This window comes from Lepisosteus oculatus, chromosome 4 (genome assembly GCF_040954835.1).
Source record: "Lepisosteus oculatus isolate fLepOcu1 chromosome 4, fLepOcu1.hap2, whole genome shotgun sequence".
Taxonomy (NCBI): Eukaryota; Metazoa; Chordata; class Actinopteri; order Semionotiformes; family Lepisosteidae; genus Lepisosteus; species Lepisosteus oculatus.
Genome location: NC_090699.1, coordinates 63,150,592 through 63,173,363, shown reverse-complemented (window position 1 = coordinate 63,173,363; position 22,772 = coordinate 63,150,592). Strand labels below are relative to the sequence as shown.

General features: G+C 39.6%; 1 protein-coding gene and 1 non-coding gene across 3 annotated transcripts in view; both read left to right on the top strand.

The window, feature by feature from the left end:
- Window positions 1-2,275: 2,275 nt before the first annotated feature.
- The window catches only part of phf2 (PHD finger protein 2), a 39,467-nt gene continuing 18,970 nt past the window's right edge, over window positions 2,276-22,772 (top strand). For both annotated transcript variants that reach the window (XM_015348276.2, XM_006631044.3), the window contains exons 1-6: window positions 2,276-2,877; window positions 14,702-14,787; window positions 17,396-17,510; window positions 20,172-20,332; window positions 21,314-21,455; window positions 21,682-21,868. In XM_015348276.2, the coding sequence (XP_015203762.1) occupies window positions 2,780-2,877; window positions 14,702-14,787; window positions 17,396-17,510; window positions 20,172-20,332; window positions 21,314-21,455; window positions 21,682-21,868 (789 nt within the window). In that variant the 5' untranslated portion in view covers window positions 2,276-2,779. The remainder of the gene's footprint in view (window positions 2,878-14,701; window positions 14,788-17,395; window positions 17,511-20,171; window positions 20,333-21,313; window positions 21,456-21,681; window positions 21,869-22,772) is intronic.
- On the top strand, window positions 7,507-7,577 carry trnag-ccc (transfer RNA glycine (anticodon CCC)). Its single transcript has one exon. It is a non-coding gene; the product is annotated as a tRNA-Gly (tRNA).

Genomic DNA, 22,772 nt, shown 5'->3' with positions numbered 1-22,772 from the left:
CATTGTGTTGCAGTGTATTCTGTGTATCCATGCATATTCTGAAACCACTATGCAAGACTCGGGTTAATTTAATAGGTTATGTTTGCTTTTCAGAAGTTGATACATTTTCTTGATTTTGACATGGGGGCGAACACGCTTGCTTCACAGCCCCGAGGTCCTGGGCTGAGGTCTGGCTCTCTCTGTGGGGAGCACGAGCTGACTTTATTCAGGCCCTTGGGTTTGCCTCCACAGTCTAAAGAACTGGTATTCCTAGATCTCCCCACCCCCATATCAAGCTTGAGTGCACTGGACTGGCATTCTGTCCAGGGTGTACCTGTACCAGCCAGGTAAGACATTGGCTCACCGTAACCCTCTTTAAGGATAAAGGAGTGAAAATGGCTAGATCAGTTTTGACATTCACTGGTCCAATTGGAAAAAGAACCATTGACCTTTAACCCCTCTTTACTAAAATGAGTGCTTCTATTACCGAATGTAACCCTAGGTAATCAGAAATATTATACTGCAGGCGTGTACCAGATAGTTGAAGTTAACAGTAAGTTCTTTACTCACGATCGTGAATTTTATTTGTAACTAGACATTATAAGCAAAAAAGCAACTATCTTTGCTGCATTCTGATTCTGGATGAATAAAAGCCTTTGTTTAAACTGTTGTGAGTTTTTTTTTCCTTCCTTCTGTTATACTGCTCTCTACAGTTTCCAGTGAAGAAAGGCATGGGAGATCTGGAAAGACTCCTGGTGTCGCAATTAAGTTAACACAGCGTTAGAAATACAAAGATTCTTTTTAGAAACTTTTTCAGGTAACAGGATGGGGAACACTATACACCTCAATGCATTTGAAATTTTAAAGGCATATTCTGACGGGCAATTCTAGAAAAATATATCCAATGTTCCTGTTTGTGGTGTGAAAGACGAAGATGAGCTTTCTCTGTCAAGCAGTCATTTCAATAGTTCAATAGAAGTAATACATGTGTGCATTTTAATCCGAGCTACAGGTGTACTTTTATTTTGCAATGAGAAGATAATTGTCATTTTTCTTTCAGGTGTAAGCTGTACTTAAGTTTGTTCATTGGTCATTCTTTTTTTTCTGAACGAGCAATGACGATGTCTATTCTGCAGAAGCTTTCGCAATTTGAAAGTTGTTAAACCGAGGGCACGTCATGTATTTTAAGTAACTCCTAGGTTCCCTGGTGGAAGAAGCTTGCATTCTTGAGCCGGGTTGACTGGTTATTGCTCTCTTTTTTTCCATGTAGTTATTCTGCTTTGCACGTTATGTACTCGGGTTGTTTGTAAGAAAGGGGATTTATCTGTTTACTTTGTTTTTATTTAACAGCAACCGTGTATGAACCTCCCAGACAAATCCTTCAACTGTTTTTTTTTTGTCATTTTGTGTTTTGTGATGGTGGCTGAAACATGTTGCACCTTTTAAAACGAGACTAGGGGTTATTGGGGTTATTGCAGATGTTTGACTCCTTTATAATGTAATCGTTGTTGCATTCATTTCTGTCACCTCGGGGTATTTGAGAAGCAGGTGATTTCTGAACGAAAAGGTTGGGGGAGGCTACAACAGAACCTTTTGGGTTTTTTTTAATAACTTTTTAATAGTAATGTCACTTTTAACGTTGACTGGCTGGGGTTGACTCCACAGTAACGAGACGGAGACGCTTCCAGAGGTCTGTTTTTAAAAGGAGTAGTTTTTTTTTTTTTCAGTACTTTGATTAATAAATATTCAATCTTCCTTTTTGTTTAAACCTTATCTCTTAACATCTGTCCACACTATTTTCCGCACTAAGTGGAAAACAAACAGTAGAACAAGAAGAACTTTTCAGCGCACTTAGTATTAATTTATAAACAACTTTTCTCATTAAGCTCATATATTGTGTATTTAGAAAAATAATGTTACATAAATATCAACCTCCTGGAGAAAACAGCAATATTTCGTTTTCATTTAATATGAAGCGCCTTCAAGTTGGTTTTACTGTGATCATTACACGGCTAGAAATATTTTAAACTATTTTTGTGGTTCTGTAATTTCATAGTACACTGTAGGATTATACTCATATTCAGACAGAGGAAAAAAATCACAGAATTCAAAGGTGATATTTGACTCAGTTTAATAATTCGAGGAACGTTAACACACACATGTACATATGTCTTAAAATATTTCGAGATAATTCAGGTATATTTAACCCCCACACTGTAATTTAGAGATTTAGGATTTGTAGCGTAGGGCGCATCTGACGTGTGGCCACGGAATTCACTGTAAACGTCTCCGAGATGAACGCATGTACATGATTCGCGCTGTAATACTTTTTTCCTACCGACAGAATTAAAAGGCAAACAATATGCTGAAATATGCTGGCGGAGTATTCCGTAAAATACGATAGAGAATACCTTGGGATCAATTTGAATCATCTATTATTTCTGAGAATCATTCATCTGATTTGAAGATTATACCGTTTTACAAGCTGACGTAACAATATTACAATGAAAGGATACATTTTCTTACGGTTTATGAAAGTCTCAATACTGTACTGTCACCAGGGGGCATGCATACAGTAATACACTTCAGGAAACATTATTAGTTTAGCATTTTTTTTTTTTAGGAGTGCAATTCAAATGCAACCGGAATCGTTCGGGGGAGTTTTTGGGGTGTCGCTTCATGTCCATGTCTTCTGAACAGCACTGAAACGGCAAGCTATTTTGAGGGATTTCGGAGTGCAATTTGGTTGCAGCATATCTGCAGCCCTGCTCTCTCCAGCGTTGTTGTGAATTGATCTAACATGGCGACGGTACCAGTCTATTGCATCTGTAGATTACCTTACGACGTAACCCGATTTATGATCGAATGCGATGCCTGTAAGGACTGGTTTCACGGCAGGTAAAAACCTAGAACGCCTTGATTTCCTTTTCCTTGTTTTGCACAGTCTTTCGAAATCTGTTTTTGTCTTTGCTGATGGTTGTGCATGAAATTTCTGCTGGCCAAAAGAGCGAGGCCGTTGAAGAAGAAGGCGGAGTTATATTTAGGTTTGTGACATTTTTTTGTGAATAGCACAAAAACATTTTGACAACAGGGTAGTTTTTCAGCCACTATTTGCGTTCGTTATTGTATTTTTAGTTACTGTAATGTTTATGTATTTGAGATGTTCGTTTTGTCAGACCTCAAGCCCCTTCTTAACATTTATTCGTTGTCGTATTTGTAGGCTGTTAGTGTAGTGGGTAACGATAAGCACAGCCTTAATTTTGAGGGAGCTCATTATTTTTAAAACATAAAGTGTTATACGCAGTTATTTCCTGCATGCATTTACGTTTCTGTAAATAACACGCAGGCAGTTGAGCTCGTTCATGTTTGTCTTTGCCTTTGTTAGTGAAAGTAAGTGATTTTTCAGCTGTTAAAAAATAAGAGTGCTAGACGTCGCAGAAAACGCAGTTTCCGCCACATATAGGTTGTGAAAATTGAGAATCTGTCCTTTCGTTTCTGTACTTTTTCAAATGTGAACTGTACGATAACAATACATTGAAACGTATTTGTATTCTCAAATCTCGTGTCTATATTCCGTTTCGGATAGGAGACTTTAGTAATATTAAATTCGTTTGGATACAAGTCATAAAAGTGAAGGAAGCACTGTCTTATTCTGTTCCAGTTCACCGACTCCGTGATATTTACGCGCGTTTATGATTAACCCTTTGCTAATACGGCTCTACAGTAAGATTGTAATTGGGGGGGAAGATCTGTTTAGGTGTAAATTAATATTTATAGGAAGCGTTAATCGTGTTTTATTTTTTTTCCGCTATTATTGATTGATCTTGTTTTTCTTAAATGCTGCAAACTCGGGACGCGTTAGGCATGATTATAACTGCGTGTCTCTCCGTTGTCTGTACACATCGTCGTTGTTGTTGTTGTTGTATTTTTTTGGGGGGGGAAGATGTTAAAGAGTTTTCAGCACGCCGTTTCTGATTGTCCTTATCTAAAGAAAGTGCTGCTCATGTTGGCATTTGTGGACGATATCGGTATGATTTGTCGAGGAACTGTCCCGCGCCCCTTCCATTGTGTCGTGGCTGTCGACACAGTGACGCGGGGAGCTGTGAACGAAATCATTTCACAAAAAACGGTGCTGTCTGACCCGCACAAGGCGTGGGGTTGTGATGTTTTGTGATGGCAGTTTCTGGATTGATGTCTTATACAAGGGGAAATTCGTTTTCCAGTATCGAATGCCAAGAACTGTTCAGGCCTTGTTATAATATATATTCTTATTTTCTCATAAAAGGATACATTTGTGTAAAAGCTACATTCTTAATAAAGTGAATGCTTACAGTGATTCAGATAACTTACCCTGAACCGTAGTCGACTGCACTGGTTTTTTAAAGCAGCTTAGAACAAACTTATTCGGTTACTTTCACGTTTTTTTGAGAACTTGATACAACTTTGGAAAATCGCCGTGAAGTGGTTTTGTTGCTTTGTTGCCTGGCGTGTGACATTTGAGCTAAACGGCGTCGTTGCGAAAAGCTCTTAAGCAGCGGCATCTACCTGCTACAAAAGCAAGTAAGAGCTTAGCCTGTTGTAAAAAGACAAAACTTGTATCCGTGATATTTTAAAAGAATTTCTTCATGCTGCTTCCACGGGAGTTTATGGGAGGGTTTTTGAAAGGAAATGGGCTGACAGCAAGCATCCTGGAAGTTGAATCGTCAAGCAAGTCAAAACGTCTGGGGTGGGGGCAAGCACAGCTTTTAAAACTTAAAAAATCCAATTTGTACTCAACTGCCTGACCTGTAGTTATGGTACTGTAACTATGTGAAAACTCTGATCTAATTAACTTCCACTCAGCTCAAATACAGATAAGTGCCAAGCACTGCCTGCTACTCCAGGATGCTTAGCTGTGTGTAATTCCTACTAGGAATCATAGAAAACATGGCAGGGAGGGAGTTTTAGGTCTGTATGCAGGTGTAAGGTTCGAGCCTTTATTTGTTCAGTGGTGGAAGATAGGAGCACCTCTTGCTGCTGCAGTGTTATTGCAGAAAGTCATAGACGGTCCAAAATAATTTTCTCTCTACCTTCTGTCGGGGCAGAAATGAAAAATCTGGTTGTGTGTTGTAGCTAGAGCCCTAACCCTTCCTCCACACTGCTGTCCTGATTCCCCTGTCTTCTGCTGATGCCAAGGGGCCTGGTGGGCACGTGACAAAGGGCATGTGTCTGCATTTTAACTCTGAATATTTTTTTTATAACAGCCAAAATCTATGTGACTGTTTAACTTACCAAGTGGCCGGAGCTGAGTATTTACTGATTGTAAATAGCAGAACCCTGATATAATCATTACAATCCATCTTTCAGGCTCCAGTATTGAGTGTGCATGGCAGATCACGCTGACTGGACTTCCCTCTAGCCACAGTTGTACCCAGAACCCAGTGGGAGAACATTCTCCATTATAATAAAATAACCCTTGCAGTCGAAAGAGACAGGCCCTGCACAGCCCTTCTAGCTGCAGGTGAAGCGAAATAGAGTATTTGACAGTTTGCCCTGTCAAATTTTGTGCTGAAAATTCCTTGTAAGTCTTTTGGTCGTCCGTAGCAAGAGTAGAAGAGGAGTTCAGAACACAACTTTTCTGGACCGCAACGCCTTTAATAGTTTCTACAGTGGGCTTTCCAAATTTCAGACGTTCCTGTGCTGCTGTTGTCAATGCCCTTATTTAGAGTGTGGGGGAATCCCTCCTTCAGCAGTTCTGTGTCACAGCCTTCGCATATTCTCGCTGCTGCAATCACAGTGTGAGGTAGTGAGCTCGCTAAGGTGGGTGGGACTGTTATGGCTCGCAGTATTGTTCTTCTTGTACTAACATTGTCAGCCTGAGTTGGTGTTCCTTCCATTTGGATCGTTTTCCTTGCACTTCCATGAGGGTGTCACTCTGTGCGGCCGGTTTTCCCTGTCCAATGAATTCATGCCAGCAGCAGCGTCACGTCCGAGCTCAGTGAGGTAAAGGTCAGATGAGATAGAAGGAAACTATCTGTTTTTTTTCCCCCTTACAATTTTTCTGTTTTGAACGCAGGGCTTTAAAATATTCTTCTGGCATAAAATCCCATTCATATGTATCCAGTGGAAAAAAAAAAGTGACGGGAAGTGCAGTTAAATTACAAAGAAAAGCAGCAAAATAGCAGATAGATTAGTCACATCTTGAAATATGTGTCACTGCAGTGGCAGAATTGACAGAATAGCATAAAACAGGATAATTACAGGAATTGTGGTATTTGAATGTCATAACAAGGACAAACGGTGATACATTTCATTATTTATTCAACTCATGAGATACTGTTCAGGATAACCTGATCTCTGGCATGTTCTTTGAAGTCTGAAATGATCCAAAAGGGGAAATCCCTTCTTCGAAAACCGCACAGGTCAGGCATGCCAAATTCCTGGATTTCATACTTCCTCAGGTCCTGTGTATGGCTTTGCTACAACCAGCCATTTAATGAAACAACACAGCTGTTTATCAATTAACTAATTAATGAGCTGACTGAGTCAAACTCATCTAGACAGATGTTATATAGTAGTTAGTGTAAATGGTAGGTAGCTGCACTGCCTCTTGCATCCAAAGTACCCTTCTTGAATTGAAAAACAGAACTTCCTGTACATCATCTCCTCTATCTGCAAGCTGTAAATCCCTAATGCTTTATCTGTTCTTAATTGAGAATATCTGTGCTGTTAAACTTGTATCACGTATTTTAACAACCAATAATTCTTGACGGCGATTTAATAAAACCAGAATAAAATCACGTCAGCTGGGGTTCTGACTTGTGCCTAATTAGGTGCTAGCCTGCAATGGGAAATTCATTTTCTTTGAAACCGAGGTGTCTAATTTGGCCCTATAGAATGATGTTTTCTATTTTAGATGTGATTCATGACATTTGCTTAGGGTGTACCTCTGAAAACCAAAGTTCTTGTCTTTAATACTTTCTGTTTTACTGTGATTTAACCTGATGCCCTTTTAAGCGTTTGCAGAATGAATAATAGTCGTAGAATGACGAGGCCTGAGGAGGAAGTTATAGATTTCCGAAAACAAGATTTGTTTTTTTCAGCCGTCTTTTGGATGTCAGCTGCACTCTGAGTCAGTTTTTAAACGACCTTTACTTTTCAATGTTGTTTCCACCATTCTTCTTAAAGTTCAGTCCCGTGGTTGAAGTTGATGCAAGCAATTTTTCCTGATGCAGCACCAGAAGATGAGAAATTAAATATCTCACAATGTTTGAAAACATTCAAATTAATCTTTTACTTTAGTACATTACAGTATCGTTTTTCTACCATTTTTTACATTCCCCTGCTTTGTCAACGTGACTCTACTTTGTGCTGTCTACTTTAAACTTCCAAATCTACTGTATGTCAGTTATACTGTCTGGTCAGATTGTGTTGCTTGGTTTTTGCCAGGAGAGTTCAAAGTGAATCTTGTTTAGGAGGAATGCTGTTAGTAACAGGACACGATATGCCATCAATAAAATCTATCAGTTATTAAAGGTTTTCTTCCTTTCCTCAGTGGTGTAGTGGTATCATGCAAGATTCCCATTCTTGTGACCCGGGTTCGATTCCCGGCTGGCGCAGAAGGGCGTTCCTGCTCCCTCTTCTTCTAGGGGCGGAGCGGTGGCTCTGTGGCTAAGGATCTGCGTCTGTGACTGGAAGGTTGCCGGTTCAAATTCCGCGGCCGGCAGAGGAATCCTACTCCGTTGGGCCCCTGAGCAAAGCCCTTAACCCCAACTGCTCCTGGGGCGCCGTATAATGGCTGACCCTGCGCTCTGACCCCCAGCTTCTCTCCCTGTCTGTGTGTCTGTGTCTCCTTGGAGAAAAGCTGGGGTATGCGAAAAGACGAATTCCTAATGCAAGAAATTGTATAGGGCTAATAAAGAAACATTATTATTATTATTGTTTTTCTTAATTGCAATGTGAAAGCTGCGACCTCACCTTTGGTTTGCATAGGCAGTTTTTGGTGCACACCACTTCTGTAAATAAGTTGTTTTAGAACTAAACTTGTAAATCTAAATACCAGCAAAATGGAAAAATAAGAAGCATGGCTTTTCAGTCTGTCCTTTTGATGCTCATCCTACATGTTGATGTGTGATAGAGGAGTTTATCCTAACACGTGCCTGTTCTCATTTATGTCATCTCAGCCTGCAGGGATTGAAAATGGATTGAATTCAGCTCCCTTTTGGTTATTATTTAGGTTAGTTCCACCTTCTTTGTCTTGTTTGCCATTTTCGCTCAAGCGTGCATCTTGTTTTTGTTTAGCCTTATCACAACCACAGGTCTTGTTTGTTCATTCGTGCAAAACCGTGCTGTATGGTCATAGTTTGGTTGTTCTCTAGTTTTACTAAATATACATTCTAGATAGTTGTTTTGCAAATCTGGAGGATCTGTGTGGCAAGCTGTGTGAGATTTAAAGACTCACGTATGGACATGGTAAAATTATTTTGCATCTGTCAGGTTCCATCTCAACAGAGAAATGGTTTCTACTGAAGTTTAGATAATTGAAGGAAAGTGCTTGCATGAATAAGCACAATAAAAATATTGTTTATTGACCATTGTTAGTTTTATATCTAGTATTTATTTGAAAAAAAAGTGAGAAGTGAGAAAACAAAAGTAGTCATGGTTTATGAGGGATGAAAAGTATTGAGATTTCTGTTCCAGGTGATATGTCAGTGATTTCATTTAACAACAGACCCGCTTGATCACAACTAAAGTGTTCATTTTCTTTAGAAATTGATGATATTGATTATGTATAAAAGATGGATTTTGGGCTCTCCAGGAATGGAGTAGGACACCCCTGCCTTACACTATTCTGGCCTGGTCAGTGCCAGTATGGTCTGAGAGCTACCAATTTAATACTGCCATATTTGTTGAGATTGTAAACAATTATTTCCATTCTGCATTGCCATAGTGTTTGGAAACAATATGATACCCACAATTTCCTTACATTTCTTTCAGACCATTTAAAGTCTGATTGGAATTAATCATCAGTGAAGTCATTTGGAGACAGGTTTAGTTTTACATTTAACCTTTAGGGGCACTTTAATAATAATAATGTCTTACACTTATATAGCGCTTTTCTGGACACTCCACTCAAAGCGCTTTACAGGTAATGGGGACTCCCCTCCACCACCACCAATGTGCAGCCCCACCCCTCATCAGCTCTCAGTGGGGAGGAGAGCAGAGTGGTGAAGCCAATTCATAGATGGGGATTATTAAGAAGCCAGGACTTCAGAGTAACACCCCTACTCTTTTTGAGAAACATCCTGGGGTTTTTAATGACCACAGAGAGTCAGGACCTCAGTTTTTCATCTCAGCCGAAGGACGGCACCTTTTTACAGTTTATTGTCCCCGTCGCTATACTGGGGCATTAGGACCCACATGGACTGCAGGATGAGCACCCCCTGCTGGTCCCACTAACACCTCTTCCAGCAGCAACCTTAGTTTTTTCAAGGAAGTCTCACATCTGGGTACTGACCAGGCTCACACCTGCTTAGCTTCAGTCGGCTGCCAGTTGTGAGTTGCAGGGTGATATGGCTGCTGGCCACATCACTTTACACTTTAAGGGTGTCTAAGTTATTGTTCTTCTGTTTAATGACACTTTTGAATTTTTCAGGGACCCACTTAAGATACTGCATTGCTGAACTACAGTTAAGAACATACTTGCTCAGAGACATTAGATTTATTATAATCTGAAGGCTAGCAGTGTACCTAATTCAAGACAACCAGATCTTTCAGGATGAAATATGACAAGCTGCGTGTCAGAATGCTTGCAGAAATTTGTGGGTATTTCTTTTGTGGAATACCGTGTTGCTGAAAATACAGCACCACAATTGTCCTTGTGCTTCTATCTCTCATTTATCTCACAGTTTGTATTCCACACCGGTTTGCTTGGGGATTATATACCGGTGCAGAAAAAGAATGCAACACTCATGACTTATGTAATTTAAATTTTAAACATAAATATCAAACGAAACTAAATGGCAAAGAGTCTTGTCACGTGTTTTACGTAAAACGTGATATATTGTCCAAATAAAAACCTTGTGAAATGAATATTTCTCGTATGACCTTCCTGGGTATGAACAGTTCTGGCAGCAATGGTGTGGCACTCCAGTCAGCCTGCGCCCCTCATGCCAGTCTTCTTGTGCCATTCCACCCAGCTGGCGAAGCTTGGCCAGCTCCAGCTGGCTTGAACAATCCAGCGGGCTGCATGGCGTCCACACCTGCGTTTCAAAGGTGAATAAAACACTCCATCTCACATACCTGCTGGCCCGTAGAAGATGGGCAACTTCCTGTCCCCGAGTGTCCCCCGAGCACGCACATGGTGCGCTGCGCTGCAGTCATCCTGCTGTTGTGAGCGAGATTACATGCTGTGAAAATAACTACGTAGGCAGAGGGGAAGATCCTCCTGGGCTGGTGTGGTGACTCTCAGGATGTAGACAGGCCCTCAGAGAGCTAGTTTCTCTGCACTCGTCTGCTGATTGTTGCAGCAGAACATCTCACTCTGCAGGCAGAGTCTCTAGCAGAACAAAACCTTCTATCATGCCAGTAGCAACCAGGAGATTTTCACTACTGAAGCAGGTCCTGGTCCTGGTCATAGTTTTGCTGTTCTTGCATTAATTTAAATCATGACTTTCTGGACATTTTTGGCTGTTTATACAAATTCTTATTCCTCCCATTTTTGACCAAATTGTATGACTTGAGCTTAGATATTTGTTGTTCCAAGGAAAATAGTTCTCAAACAATCAAAAAATAGTTTGCTGACTTTTTGAAATGGAAATAACATTACTTCTGTGCCCAATTAACTGCTGATGTCATCATCAGCCATTGCTATCAACCGGTGAGCTTGCAGCTTGTCCCAATTGTTGCCTTGTGAGCCCTAAATTAAGTTTATCACAGACAGGATTTTGTGAATGCATTGCAGATGGAATATTAAGCCTCTTTTATCTTAAAAGATTAAATATAAGCTGGCAATAGACCAACAGCTGTATTCTTTCTATTGGTTTTAAGTCACCACAAGTTGAGAACTTCTCTCAGTAGACGTGAGTGTCTGTAGAGTAGAGTAGTAGAGTGATTGCCTTTGGTGCATAAAAGCTGTAAATAAAAAGTTCTGTCCTTCTTTAAACCTTTAAAGTATTTTTGATCATTCCATGCAGGAACTGCATAATGCTTTTGAAAGGCCCTTCCACCACTGGTAAGATTTGTTAGAGACCTGTGCTGAATGGTGTTGACTTTGTAGGTAATGTTAGTAGAATCTTACCCTGTGCCTGAATGCTTACCAGAGGTTTTCTAGATTCCAGTTGTCCCTAAGCCCAGACTGCCTCTTGCTAACGTACATTTGGCAAATTGAGGGTCCTTGTTAGTTAAAGTCAGCAAAACTGCGTTTTTCAGTTCAAAGAACAAGATAATGAAAGCAAATGGAGATCTTTGTGATCAGGTCTTTCACGGTTTTGTAAGACTACATCTTTGCACCAGCAGGAGTAAAACAACAAGTGTTTCAAGTTTTACATTCTCCTAACTATGAATAAGGCTCTAAAAATAGCAATTGCTCAGCTAATGAGTTGTTTTTAGATTCAATGCAAACTGGTGTCTCAGTGAGAATCTGAATTCTCCGAATTCAAGGAAAATACCATTTTGGCCATCAAAAATGTTTAGTAAAGGCTATTTTAAATTGTGTGGCATTAGAATTCATTAACATTTTAAAATAAAAGTGGAGACTCCAGTTGTTTGCTTCATTGTATATAGACCTGATTAGCAATCACCAGTTGTGGTTACAACACCTGTACTCAAAGGGAGAAATAAGGAGCCTTTCAACTGACATGCTGTGAATTCCATAGTGCTTCACACAGAGTTAACCCTGATTGGAGGAGTGATGAGTCTGTCACTGACCTCACCGCAAACTTGCAGGCGCTCAACAAGTCACAGGAGGTGCTGTTTTGCTGGAAGTTGGGAAGACCATGACTGACCAATATCTAGCTTACCCCTTAGGGTAGGAATCCCAGTCATAGTTGGCAAGTGACATGACCCAGGACCGAAGCAGGAACTTCAGACAATGTAGGTCTCAGCCTCTGCTCTGAATGTGCCACGCTGGAGCTCTGGAGAAGCCCGGTATTGCATTGCCTTTGATCTGTCTTCTCAAGACAGATGGGGTGTGAGACAAGAACATCACACTGACATAATTGTTATTATTACTTTATTTAATGGAAGTCTTACCTAAGTGACTTGCATTCTGAATAACTAATGAACTGTGAAACAAATTACCAGTATGGAATTACTCCTGGACAAAAGGAGCGTATTACAATCATTTAACATTATAGACACCCAAGCTAGGTAAACAGTTATAGTGTTTAATGCCTTTAATACTTTTGCATTACATTAAGGAGTATGCTGAGACTTTTCTATTTCACTGAAGCAGATTTATCCAATGCTTGAGCATCACAATGGTCAAGGAAAAATGGGAAACAGGCACATATTCTTTTACATTTCAGCATTCATTTCTTTTAAAAGCTTTTTTTAAAGTGAAATGTGTCACAGCTATATAGGTAACACAATTTACTGAACACTTCAGGCAATGACTTGTACTTTCTATCTCATGACGTTAATCTCTTTGCTAAGTGATTTTGTGAAACTCTTTCTTTTTTAATGCACATGTATGTCAAAAGCTGTGTCCCTCATCTGGACAAGTGGATCTGACTTGAGAGACTTGAGAGCAATAAGCATGGACCTACAGAAAGTCAGGAAGGCCGTATTCTCTGTGTCCAGGGATGTTACTTTCATATTGAGCTTGAGTTGTGTGGATCTTTTGTATCTGGGAGATTCCAAATCTCATTTGTATAAGATTGACTGAAACGTTGCACTGGCCTTCAGAAAACCAAGAATAAGTAGCTCTGACTGTAATGGGTGATGCAACTGGAAGAAAGACAGTCTTTTTGGAAATTTTTAAAAGTGTTTGAGTATACAAATGGTGCCAGATGAGATGAGGTTTTGGCAATATATTTAAGTGAGGCTTCTTTTTCTGCATGTACAATATACAGCAAAGGCATGTTTGAGCTTTTGGCTACCACTAACATTTTGTACCACCCACAGCCCAATTAGACTTAATTCAGGCTATTTATTCACAGCACACAAAGGACAGTAAGACTGCCCTGGAGTGAACTTTGAATTTCCGGAAACACCCAGTTTCTGTATGTCTCTCTTTTGTGACTTACAGTCTTTGCTCAGGAAAATGCTCTGAATCGCAGAATGTGGGTTTTGCTAGCAGGCTTACCTGTGGGTTCAAGAGTGAAGATAATCCAGCCAATTTTGATTTGAATCAGGACAGTTCACCATATTATTGGTTCTCTGTGTGTGAATAATGGGCCACTGTCAAAGACATCATATTGCAACATTCAACTGGTATGCAGAGATAAAAACAATAGAGAACACGGGTCTCCAATCAGATAACTGACAGAAAGGGCCACCTTCATAATATCCTCATACTACTGCTTTGATATACAGAGAGAGGCTCTGTGTGATCGTTTTTCAGAGCAAAAAAAAACAGGGGATGGGGGTTTTCAATTTCACATTGCATGATTCTCTCTGCTACTTTATGTTTTTCAGTTTTCGAAAACAGTCATTTTTAAGCTTCTGTGGCCACTTACTTTTTGTGACATTTGTTCACATCAAGGTGATGGGTTTGAGGGGCATTTAGAAAGTGTAACTGGATTTGTTATCTTGCTGTTCCTTGAGGCTCATTGTTGTGGCTAGCCTGCGACTTGGGTTCCTGAATGAGAGAAAGTGTCTAACCCTGATACTTCCTGCGCAGAGCGTAGCTCGCGATGACAGGGGATGTTGCCGTGGCAGCATGCATCTTTGTGTGAAAGGCAGGTGGTGTCGAGAGCACCTGGCAGTCTGTCAATGAACCTGGTGCTGCGGTTGCATATTTTAACGAGGGACGATAAAGACACAATCAGATCAGAGGCTTTTACAGCTGTTTGTGGGACTTAATTTTAACTTTTTTTTTGCTGTTGTTATTGACATGTTTTCTATGTAAAGAATAAAAACTAAAAAACAACTAAACTATATTAGTTATGTAAAATACTCTTACCTTAGAATATTCCGTATCTTCTAACCTTAACCTCAATTGGAAAAGGTACTCAGCTGAGCACATGTTGAGTTCTATGATTGTGGGTATGAATATGGTCCGTGTTACTAGCCAACTGTGACCAGGAGTGCCCTTCAGCTCTCAGCCACCCCTGCGGTCTCCCGGGTGCTTGTAGTCATTCAGTAGTGATGGTGGGGGACCTGCCTCTTTTCCGACCAGCGCTGAAAGTCCAGTACAGGGCGGTGATTCTTGTGACGTATGGAGAGACAGGGGGCTTGTGTGGTGGGCAGGAGAAGGAGTTGGCCTGCGCTTCCTCTTCCTTCCCTGTGTGCGGTTACTGGGTCCGTAGCTGTGAGCCGAATTGGGTGGGAATATTAAAAATAAGTGTTTTTTCTTTTCAAGAGTATACTTTACTGTCATACAGAATGCTACCCTGAAGTAACAGTGCTGAGAGGAAACTTCAGCAGGCTGCCCACAGGTGCTGGGTGTTAATCTTTTACATTTGCTGAGGATTCTGAAGAGAAAACCTTTTTTTTTTTTGAGTTACCACTCCAATCCATGTACCATGACGGTAGAGAGTTTCTTAAATCTTACATATGTCTATGTTGACCTTTTTCACAGCTGCGTTGATGTGGAAGAAGACGAAGCACCAGACATTGACATCTATCACTGTCCAAACTGTGAGAAAACCCATGGCAAATCCACTTGTAAGTAGAGTATCTGGCTCAAAATGTTTAAAATGTGGAATATGTTGAATGTTACTTAAGTAGGGTGTGCCGAACTGGTATTGTGATTTTGTTATATCTTTGCTGTCCCCATTTCACTTGATTGACATTCAGCTTAAAATAACAGGAGAGGAAGTAATCTTTCAGCCCCCTGAACCACGAATATCACTAGTGGTTGGTTTCACCTCTGGTCAGTGACATTGGTCTCATGTTTCAGATTCCTGTTGGCATAGGAAATTAGCATCATTGTTCATTGTTTAACACTTCAGGTCTCACTTGGAGCTGAGAAGAAAAATGATCAGAACCTGCGCTTTCTGTGCATAATGTGGGTGTCTGAGATCGCAATATAACTTTACAGGAGTTTTGATTGCTCATGTAGATCTGGTGTTAAAGGAAACAAGTAAAAAAAATGTCAGGATGCCCCAGCATTGTAAAATGATATAAAATGGACAGTTATTAGCTATTGCAATGGAGTGCTGCAGCTTGTAAATTAAAATAAAAGCTTGTTGTGAACTGACGTGAGTCTCAAAATAACCCACTCCAATTTTAGCAGGAAACAAAAGACTCAAGCAGGCAGTTGACACTTAACTTAAGAAAACATGCCAGACAGGCATAGAGGCCTTGTTAAACTGGTTATTTAAGCGAGGGCTGGTTGGAAGATTTGTGTTTGTACAAGGAACAGCTGGAAAGGGAGGATGGAGGGAAGATGGGAAATGTTTTTTCAATCTCTAGGTGAAAAACTGTCCTTGTGGTCAAAGCAAAGTTTTGGGCTCTTATTCATTTCTTACCGATTGGTCAGCCTCAAGATATATTCATTAGCAACTGAGTTATGGCTTTAAAGAAATGTAAAAAATGCATGACTATTTGAAAGGGATTTCAAATAACAGTGACAGGTGTATCTCTAGCCTTCAGCTAGGTGTACTTCAGTAACAGAACTGTTCTGTTGTATACCTATAAAATGTATAATTATTAATATTATTATTATGTGTGTTGTCGCATGAGAGTTTTTCAGAATGTACATTTCTTAAAGGTAAGCTTTGCATCAGATGTTGTAAGAGTAATAGATCAGTTTGCTGTATTCATGTCTAAAATCATCAGATAATGATTATCTAAAAAAGAAGCATTATCAATGAAACAAATTCTACTAAACTGTTGTAAACAGCTTCTTTAAAAGCTGTGTGTACTTGCTTTTTAACATTTAGTTTAATAATACTGTATACCAATGTGTTTACCAAACCTGAGACCCATTCTTAGCTGAAGTGTCAACACTAGCTCTTCAGACTAATGGCCATTTAAGAGAAATCTTCATGCTTGATTAATAATCTGAGTTGGTCTTGGTGGTCATAGTTTTTCCTGAGTATACAAATTGACAACAATAGGCGAGAATGTGATATTGTTCTGATGTTAATAAATTAAAGGTTGATTTCATTGTCAAATGTGGCATTTACACACATCAGTGGCATACCTGTTCATTCACACCACTGCTCTGGGGCTCACCATTTGGGGAAGATTTGCTACAGGTAAAAATTCGAAAACTGTCCTGTGAAGGATGAACTCCACCATTCAAAAAGTTAAGGAAAATGGGTTGGGAATAGATGTGTGTCAATAGGGCTTTATCAGAAGAGCTTTATTGTGTTCAGGTGGCTTGTGTTTTACCACGTTTACCTTGAAGTTAAACACACCAAAAGCACTCGCTCATTAAGGACCCCTACTGACTGTCAAATTAAATTCCGTCGGCGTTACAGCACAAAACAGGGATTCTCAACCAATCTTATATACTGTACATAAGCCAACCAATGTAAAACACAGGCAAGATGACCTGTACTCTAACATAAACAAAAGGGAACTGCCCTGGTTCCTTTTGGTAATCATAAATATTTCTGTTCCAACAGAAAGCAGAGGTGTCGAATAGCATGAACAGTTTTTCAATCCTGTCTGTTTTTTATATTGCACTGGAGAGTCTAGAAGGCTGCCGGCACCATTATTGTGGACAGGACTTGTGAATATATTCCTGTCTAATTATATCACATGAAAATCAGCATCATGACAAAAGAGGCAGGTTTTCATACAGCTCTGTTGTATGCGGCAAACCTTCAATTTATTCTCAATGTACTAAATATAGTTTTAGATGTTTCTGTTACTCGGAAAAGTTTCATATCAAAGTATCTGGGGGGAGGACTGTATTGCAGTAATTATGGGAATATTGTTTGCTCAGTTCTTGTTTTGTGCAGCTTTGATTTAAATTGTAATGAATGTTGGTGAGGAATGATGGGAACCAGATTCCCCAAAGTCTGTGCTTGGTTAGGTGGTTAGTTTCACTGTGTGTAGGGGTGCTGACTTCCTCGGCCTGCAAGTACATAGTCAGCACTCCGCTAAGGGTGTGTGCGCCACATTATCTGATTGGATGTCATAATTGCTCCTGAAGTAGGATGGTTTGTTTAGCCTATTTCAGAATCATTGAGTGACTTGACAGAGTCTAGAGCTGCATTGTCAATGTGGGTAATTAAGTTCACTGCTCTTCTACCAATATAGGGGAATTATTTCAATCCCAGAGGAACCGAGTCATTTAACAGAGTATTATTTATTCCAGTGAAAAAGAAAAGGAACTGGCACAAACATGACACGGGGCAAAGTACAGACGTCAAGCCAGTTCAGAATGGCAGTCAAGTGTTCATAAAGGAGCTTCGAAGTAGGACATTCCCAAGGTAAGAACAACCTTTCCTTTAAAACCTTGTTTTAGCACTTTTAAACTGCTCTAAATTGATTTACTTACAGAGTGTATACTTTCTGATATCTTAATAATCTTTGGAATAGGGGCCTATTCATCTATTTTCAATGGACTCCATCATTGAATCCTAGAGATCTGGTCATGCACCTGTAGGCTTCTGCTATCATACCCATGTCAAAAACATCTGATCTGGAGACTAAAGTGCTTTATAACTGCTGTGCTGTTTTCATCGTGCCTTAATTTGCATAAATTATTTCGAGAGATGCCTGGAATTTGTAATGATCAGGACCTTTGTTTGACATCTCATCAGAAGAACGACACTTTTTTTACAGTGATAGTGTCCCCATCTCTATACTGGGGCATTAGGATCCACATAGACTGGAGGGTGAGCGCCCCCTACTTGTCCCACTAACACCTCTTCCAGCAGCAACCTTAGTTTTCCCAGGAGGTCTCCCATCCAGGTACTGGCCAGGCTCACACCAGCAGAGCTCACACCAGTAAAGACTTACTACTGTTACAAACATTGTTAAGCTTATGACATGCTGGTGGGTTCTGACTTTGAGTCACTTAATATTCTGCTCTTTCTGGACATAATATGCAGATTTCAATCATTTTAATCAGTCAAGGTATTTTACTGTATTGATTGTATGTAGCTTTATTTAGAGATGATCTATACTGTAATTAGGCTTCTAATTTTTAAATACTGTTTCTTTTAAATTGTAATGTTGTCCCATTGTCTCAGGATTGTTTCTGTGCTGGGAGCTTTCATAATTTGTACATATTTTGCATGTTAGTCAGATTGTTTGCCACCTTGGTTTAGATTTCACTGTGCAGCAGCAACAACATCCCAAATTGATTGATTTAGTCATCAAACAGTTGTTTAGACTGGGGGTGGCATGGTGACACAGGGGTTAGCATCGGCCTGCAGTACAGGGAGTCTGGGTTCAGTTCCCGGAGTGCTCCAGTACGTGCCTGGAGTTTGTATGTTCTCCCCATGCTCACGTGGGTTTCCACTGGGTGCACTGGTTTCCTCCCCAAGTCCAACGACATAGTGGTAGGTTAACTGGCTTCTTGGAAAACTGCTCCTGGTGTGAGTGTGTGCTCTGCGATGGACTGGCTTCCTGTCCGGGGTGTGCCCTGCCTTTGCTGGCTGGGATAGGCTCCGGCTCCCCCACTGGATAAGGAGATTAGAAACTGGATGGATTTTTCTATTTGGAAATGTATGGATTTTATCGACTGGGCAAAAGGAAGTGATATCCAATTATCTCCTAGAGACTTGCAGGCTCAGAGCAGCTGTTCCTTCACACTGACTTACTGCCTGCTGTGCTAGTTTTGGATTATGTCACTTCCTTTGTTCAACATACCTAGCAATTAGCTTTTGCTTCAAATTGCTTTAATAACGGATGTCTAAATATGAATAACATGGTTCCCGTGTCTTGTAGCACAGATCTGAATGTTCAGAGATCAAATGATGATGAGTTTTTATGAACTTTTATGAACTATTTGAAAGATGTTTATGTTAAGAAAACAGCAGCAGAGATCTCACAGTTTTAGCTGATAGTGGCAGAAACCTTGGCAACTCCCCGAATAACACTGCAAAGGGATTTTCAGTGATAACCTCAGTAAGCAGACAAGATTATTAGAGTCTTTAACATTATAATGCCAGTTATAGGTTGTTTTACTTATGAAGTTATTAAACCTTAAATTCTTAAAATCAGTTAAATACAGTCTGAGCCCATATTTCAGTGACATTTATTTCAATTTTATTTATTATTAGTCTAAAGGCTTTTTTGATACATTTGGCTGCCTGTGGCGTTTCAGAGAACATGTCTGAATGTTGACTGCAGAGTTACCTATACCTAATATAATAGTATAACTTGGCTATTTGTGGTTTTAACTCCAGGGTCCAGGCTAAATTACACTCTGGGCATATACAGTATGGCCTCCCTAAAGTTCCTCCCAAAAATAATCTGTAAAAGCAATTATTACAGCTCCACCTGATCTGCTGGACAGAGGGAACGTCTGCCAATCGTCACCATATTAGAGCTGCACTTGAGTGTAGATAAGGCTGCTCTCTTCCACTACGAAAAAGTTTTTAGGAATCCTTTGTGTGAAATCAGTTTATTGATGCAAAGAATTATGATGATCATTAATGTAAATGTTGATAACTGGAAAATGTTTTTAAACAGTTTGATAGGTATTTTAACTAAAGAAAGTGTTAACCCAGGCTCCACAGTTCATAACAGTGTCAGTAGATGGTGCTCACACACCAGTTTAAGGAAAGAGAGGCACAGAAATTTTGTAACACGGACATCAGGCATAAGGCATGATGGAAACTACTAAGGCATTGTTTTTAATCGGTCTTTGGTATGAGCTAAAGTGTTCAGTAAATCATTATCTTGAATAAAAAAAACATCTCAGCTGAAAGCAGTAAGCCGTTTTACACTCAATTTTATTTTTTAAAAAAAGCTGTTATTCCAAGGAGGAGGTTATTGTATACAAAGATATTCAGACAACATTTTTGTGACTTGACCTTTTTTTTTTGCTTCCAGACTATGACGTTTTTGTAGTGTACTCGGGATGCATGTGAATTTTTTTTTTGTATTCACATTCATCTTTATTGTGGTCTCTTCGGTAGTTCTGATGATGTGCTCACGAAACTGAGTGGAAGTCAGTTGACGGTAGAATATCTGGAGGAGAACGGATTCACAGAACCTATACTGGTTCCAAAAAAAGACGGTCTTGGAATGTCTGTACCTCCACCGACGTTTTACGTCAGTGATGTAGAGAACTATGTTGGTATGTATCCTCCGTTGGTATAATATCAATACTTTACCTTATACAAAGGGTTAAATAAATAGTGCAATATTTACTGGTATATTCTGTAAAAAACACAAAACACAAACTGTTTAATTTCCTTGCCTTTTAACTTCATATTATAATAAATGTAATATAATAAACATTTATTTTAACACCTTTGAAAGCAATCATCTCACTGTGCTTTACAATATATGAAAAGCACACAAAAAGCAAAAGCATGTCCACACATTGACATAGTATAATGCTCTTGTTAAATTCTAAGGGTTTCTAATGGAAGCAAACCATCCTGTACAGCACTGGGAAAATGCCTTTAATGGAAAGTTTTATATGCATTCTGTGTATAAAACAGCGCCATCTGTCTGTCAGTATTTTTTTGGCTGTAAAAATAACATTTCTTTAGCACAGCTCATACAGTACATGCATCAAAACACATTATCTTTGCATGGCTCAGTATTTAAAAATGTTTTCCCCTTGCTGTGCCACAAAGCCATTGTCTCTAAATGTTTAAAGATATATTAACAAGACATGTTGTAAAAATAAATAAACTGTGCCTTTGAAAACTTATATTTATAAATATTATAGAAAACAAAAACTTTAAACCCACTGAAGGAAAGTCAGTTTTTTTCTCTTTGACACATTTGAAAACAATTGATTGCTTTTAAATTGTATGATTTAATTTTTTTTAGTTTCCATTGTTAATGCGCTCTCATTAATTTGTAGTTCTAAGTTTAGCGTCACTTTTACTGCTGTCAAGGAGTTTTTGTAATCATCAATGAAATGTTAAAAGTTAAAATAAATTTTAAAAGGTGTGGAATAAATTAACAAAATTGTGTTTCACTTTCTGCTTCAGAAATAAAATGTCTGGTATTTTAAAAGCAATTTTTACTGTGGGGTATTCTGAAACCTTCTGACCTGAATTCCAGGACATGTATTTGACTGATTTTACACTTCATTTCCTAGGCCCAGAAAGAGCTGTAGATGTCATTGATGTTACCAAACAGACAGACAGCAAGATGAAGCTCAAGGAATTTGTTGATTACTACTACAGCACAAACAGGAAACGAGTATTAAACGTGATCAACCTGGAGTTTTCAGACACAAGGTGAGCACCCACAAATGTTCAAAGAATTTTGCCTGACAAAAGATAAGGGGTTTCAAGAGCATACTTTTCAGATGAATTGTTGAAATCATTTTACTAGGATATAGCAGTTTTTATTAATCTATCAAACTTCTTGCTTTAAAAGCTCTAAGTCACGTTTAAGTTTTTGATTAGAAATATGAAATACCAGAATGACTGACTGTGTCATTTATTTTTGTTATCTGTCAAGGATGTCCAGTATCGTGGAAAGTCCACAGATTGTCAGGAAACTGTCCTGGGTGGAAAATTACTGGCCAGATGATGCACTGTTGGGAAAACCCAAAGTGACAAAATACTGCTTGATCTGTGTGAAGGACAGCTACACAGACTTCCACATAGACTCAGGGGGATCTTCAGCTTGGTACCACGTACTCAAAGTAAGCAACTGAGCTTCCATTATTTGATATGTGGTTAGAATTGATACCCCCAGTTCCTGAGCACCATGGGTTCGTATATGACACACTGGAAGCTGTGTTTTTTTAATTTGGAATTGCTGGTTATTTATTATTATGTACACACCCAAACTGGGATGACCAGGTGACTATAAGACCCAGCTTTATAGCAGCGAGTCCTGTATCCATACAGAGAGAGCATGAGGACATGTAGAATGTGTTCTTCTGAAGCTCTGCACCTGTTAGAGCTGTTCCTGTTACGACAGGCAGAAGCTGTGCCTCACAGGAGAGGCTGTGCCAGTCAGAGGAGTGGCACATTTCTCACTGTTGGCTGTACAAGCCTGCAGTGCCCAGCAGGTCCCAGGACAGACTGTTTTGCTGAAAGTCACGAGGTCAGAAAATGCCACTATTGCTGCCACTTGTGCTCCATCACCTTTGGAACTGAGCACAGCTGGCTAGTGACATAGGCTCAGGCTTGGGACATGTGGACTAGAGAGCTCGCCTTGCTCTCCGAATGAGCAGCAGTACTGGTGGAGCCACCTGGGACCCTACAGAAGTGATCTGACTTCATCTTTCTTCATGATTCAATTTGACCTCCGTTAAGCGACAAGCTAAAATATGTGATTGAAAAAAAAGGAAAGACTCGCGCAGAGACGTAACTTCTTTCACAGAACAAGACATGCCAGTTCACGTGCTGCTTGAGCTTTTCTCAAGGTTTTCAAAAGTGGGGTCGTTTTTAGTTTGCGTAAAAAAAACCCGAGCACGCATAGGGAAGCAGTTGTTCAAGAATGTTTGTGTATTTGAGACACAAACTGGCAAATTATGTTACAGAAGTGAAATCAAAGGTTCATGGCTATTTCTTGATATTTGTATAACTCAGCTGTGATGG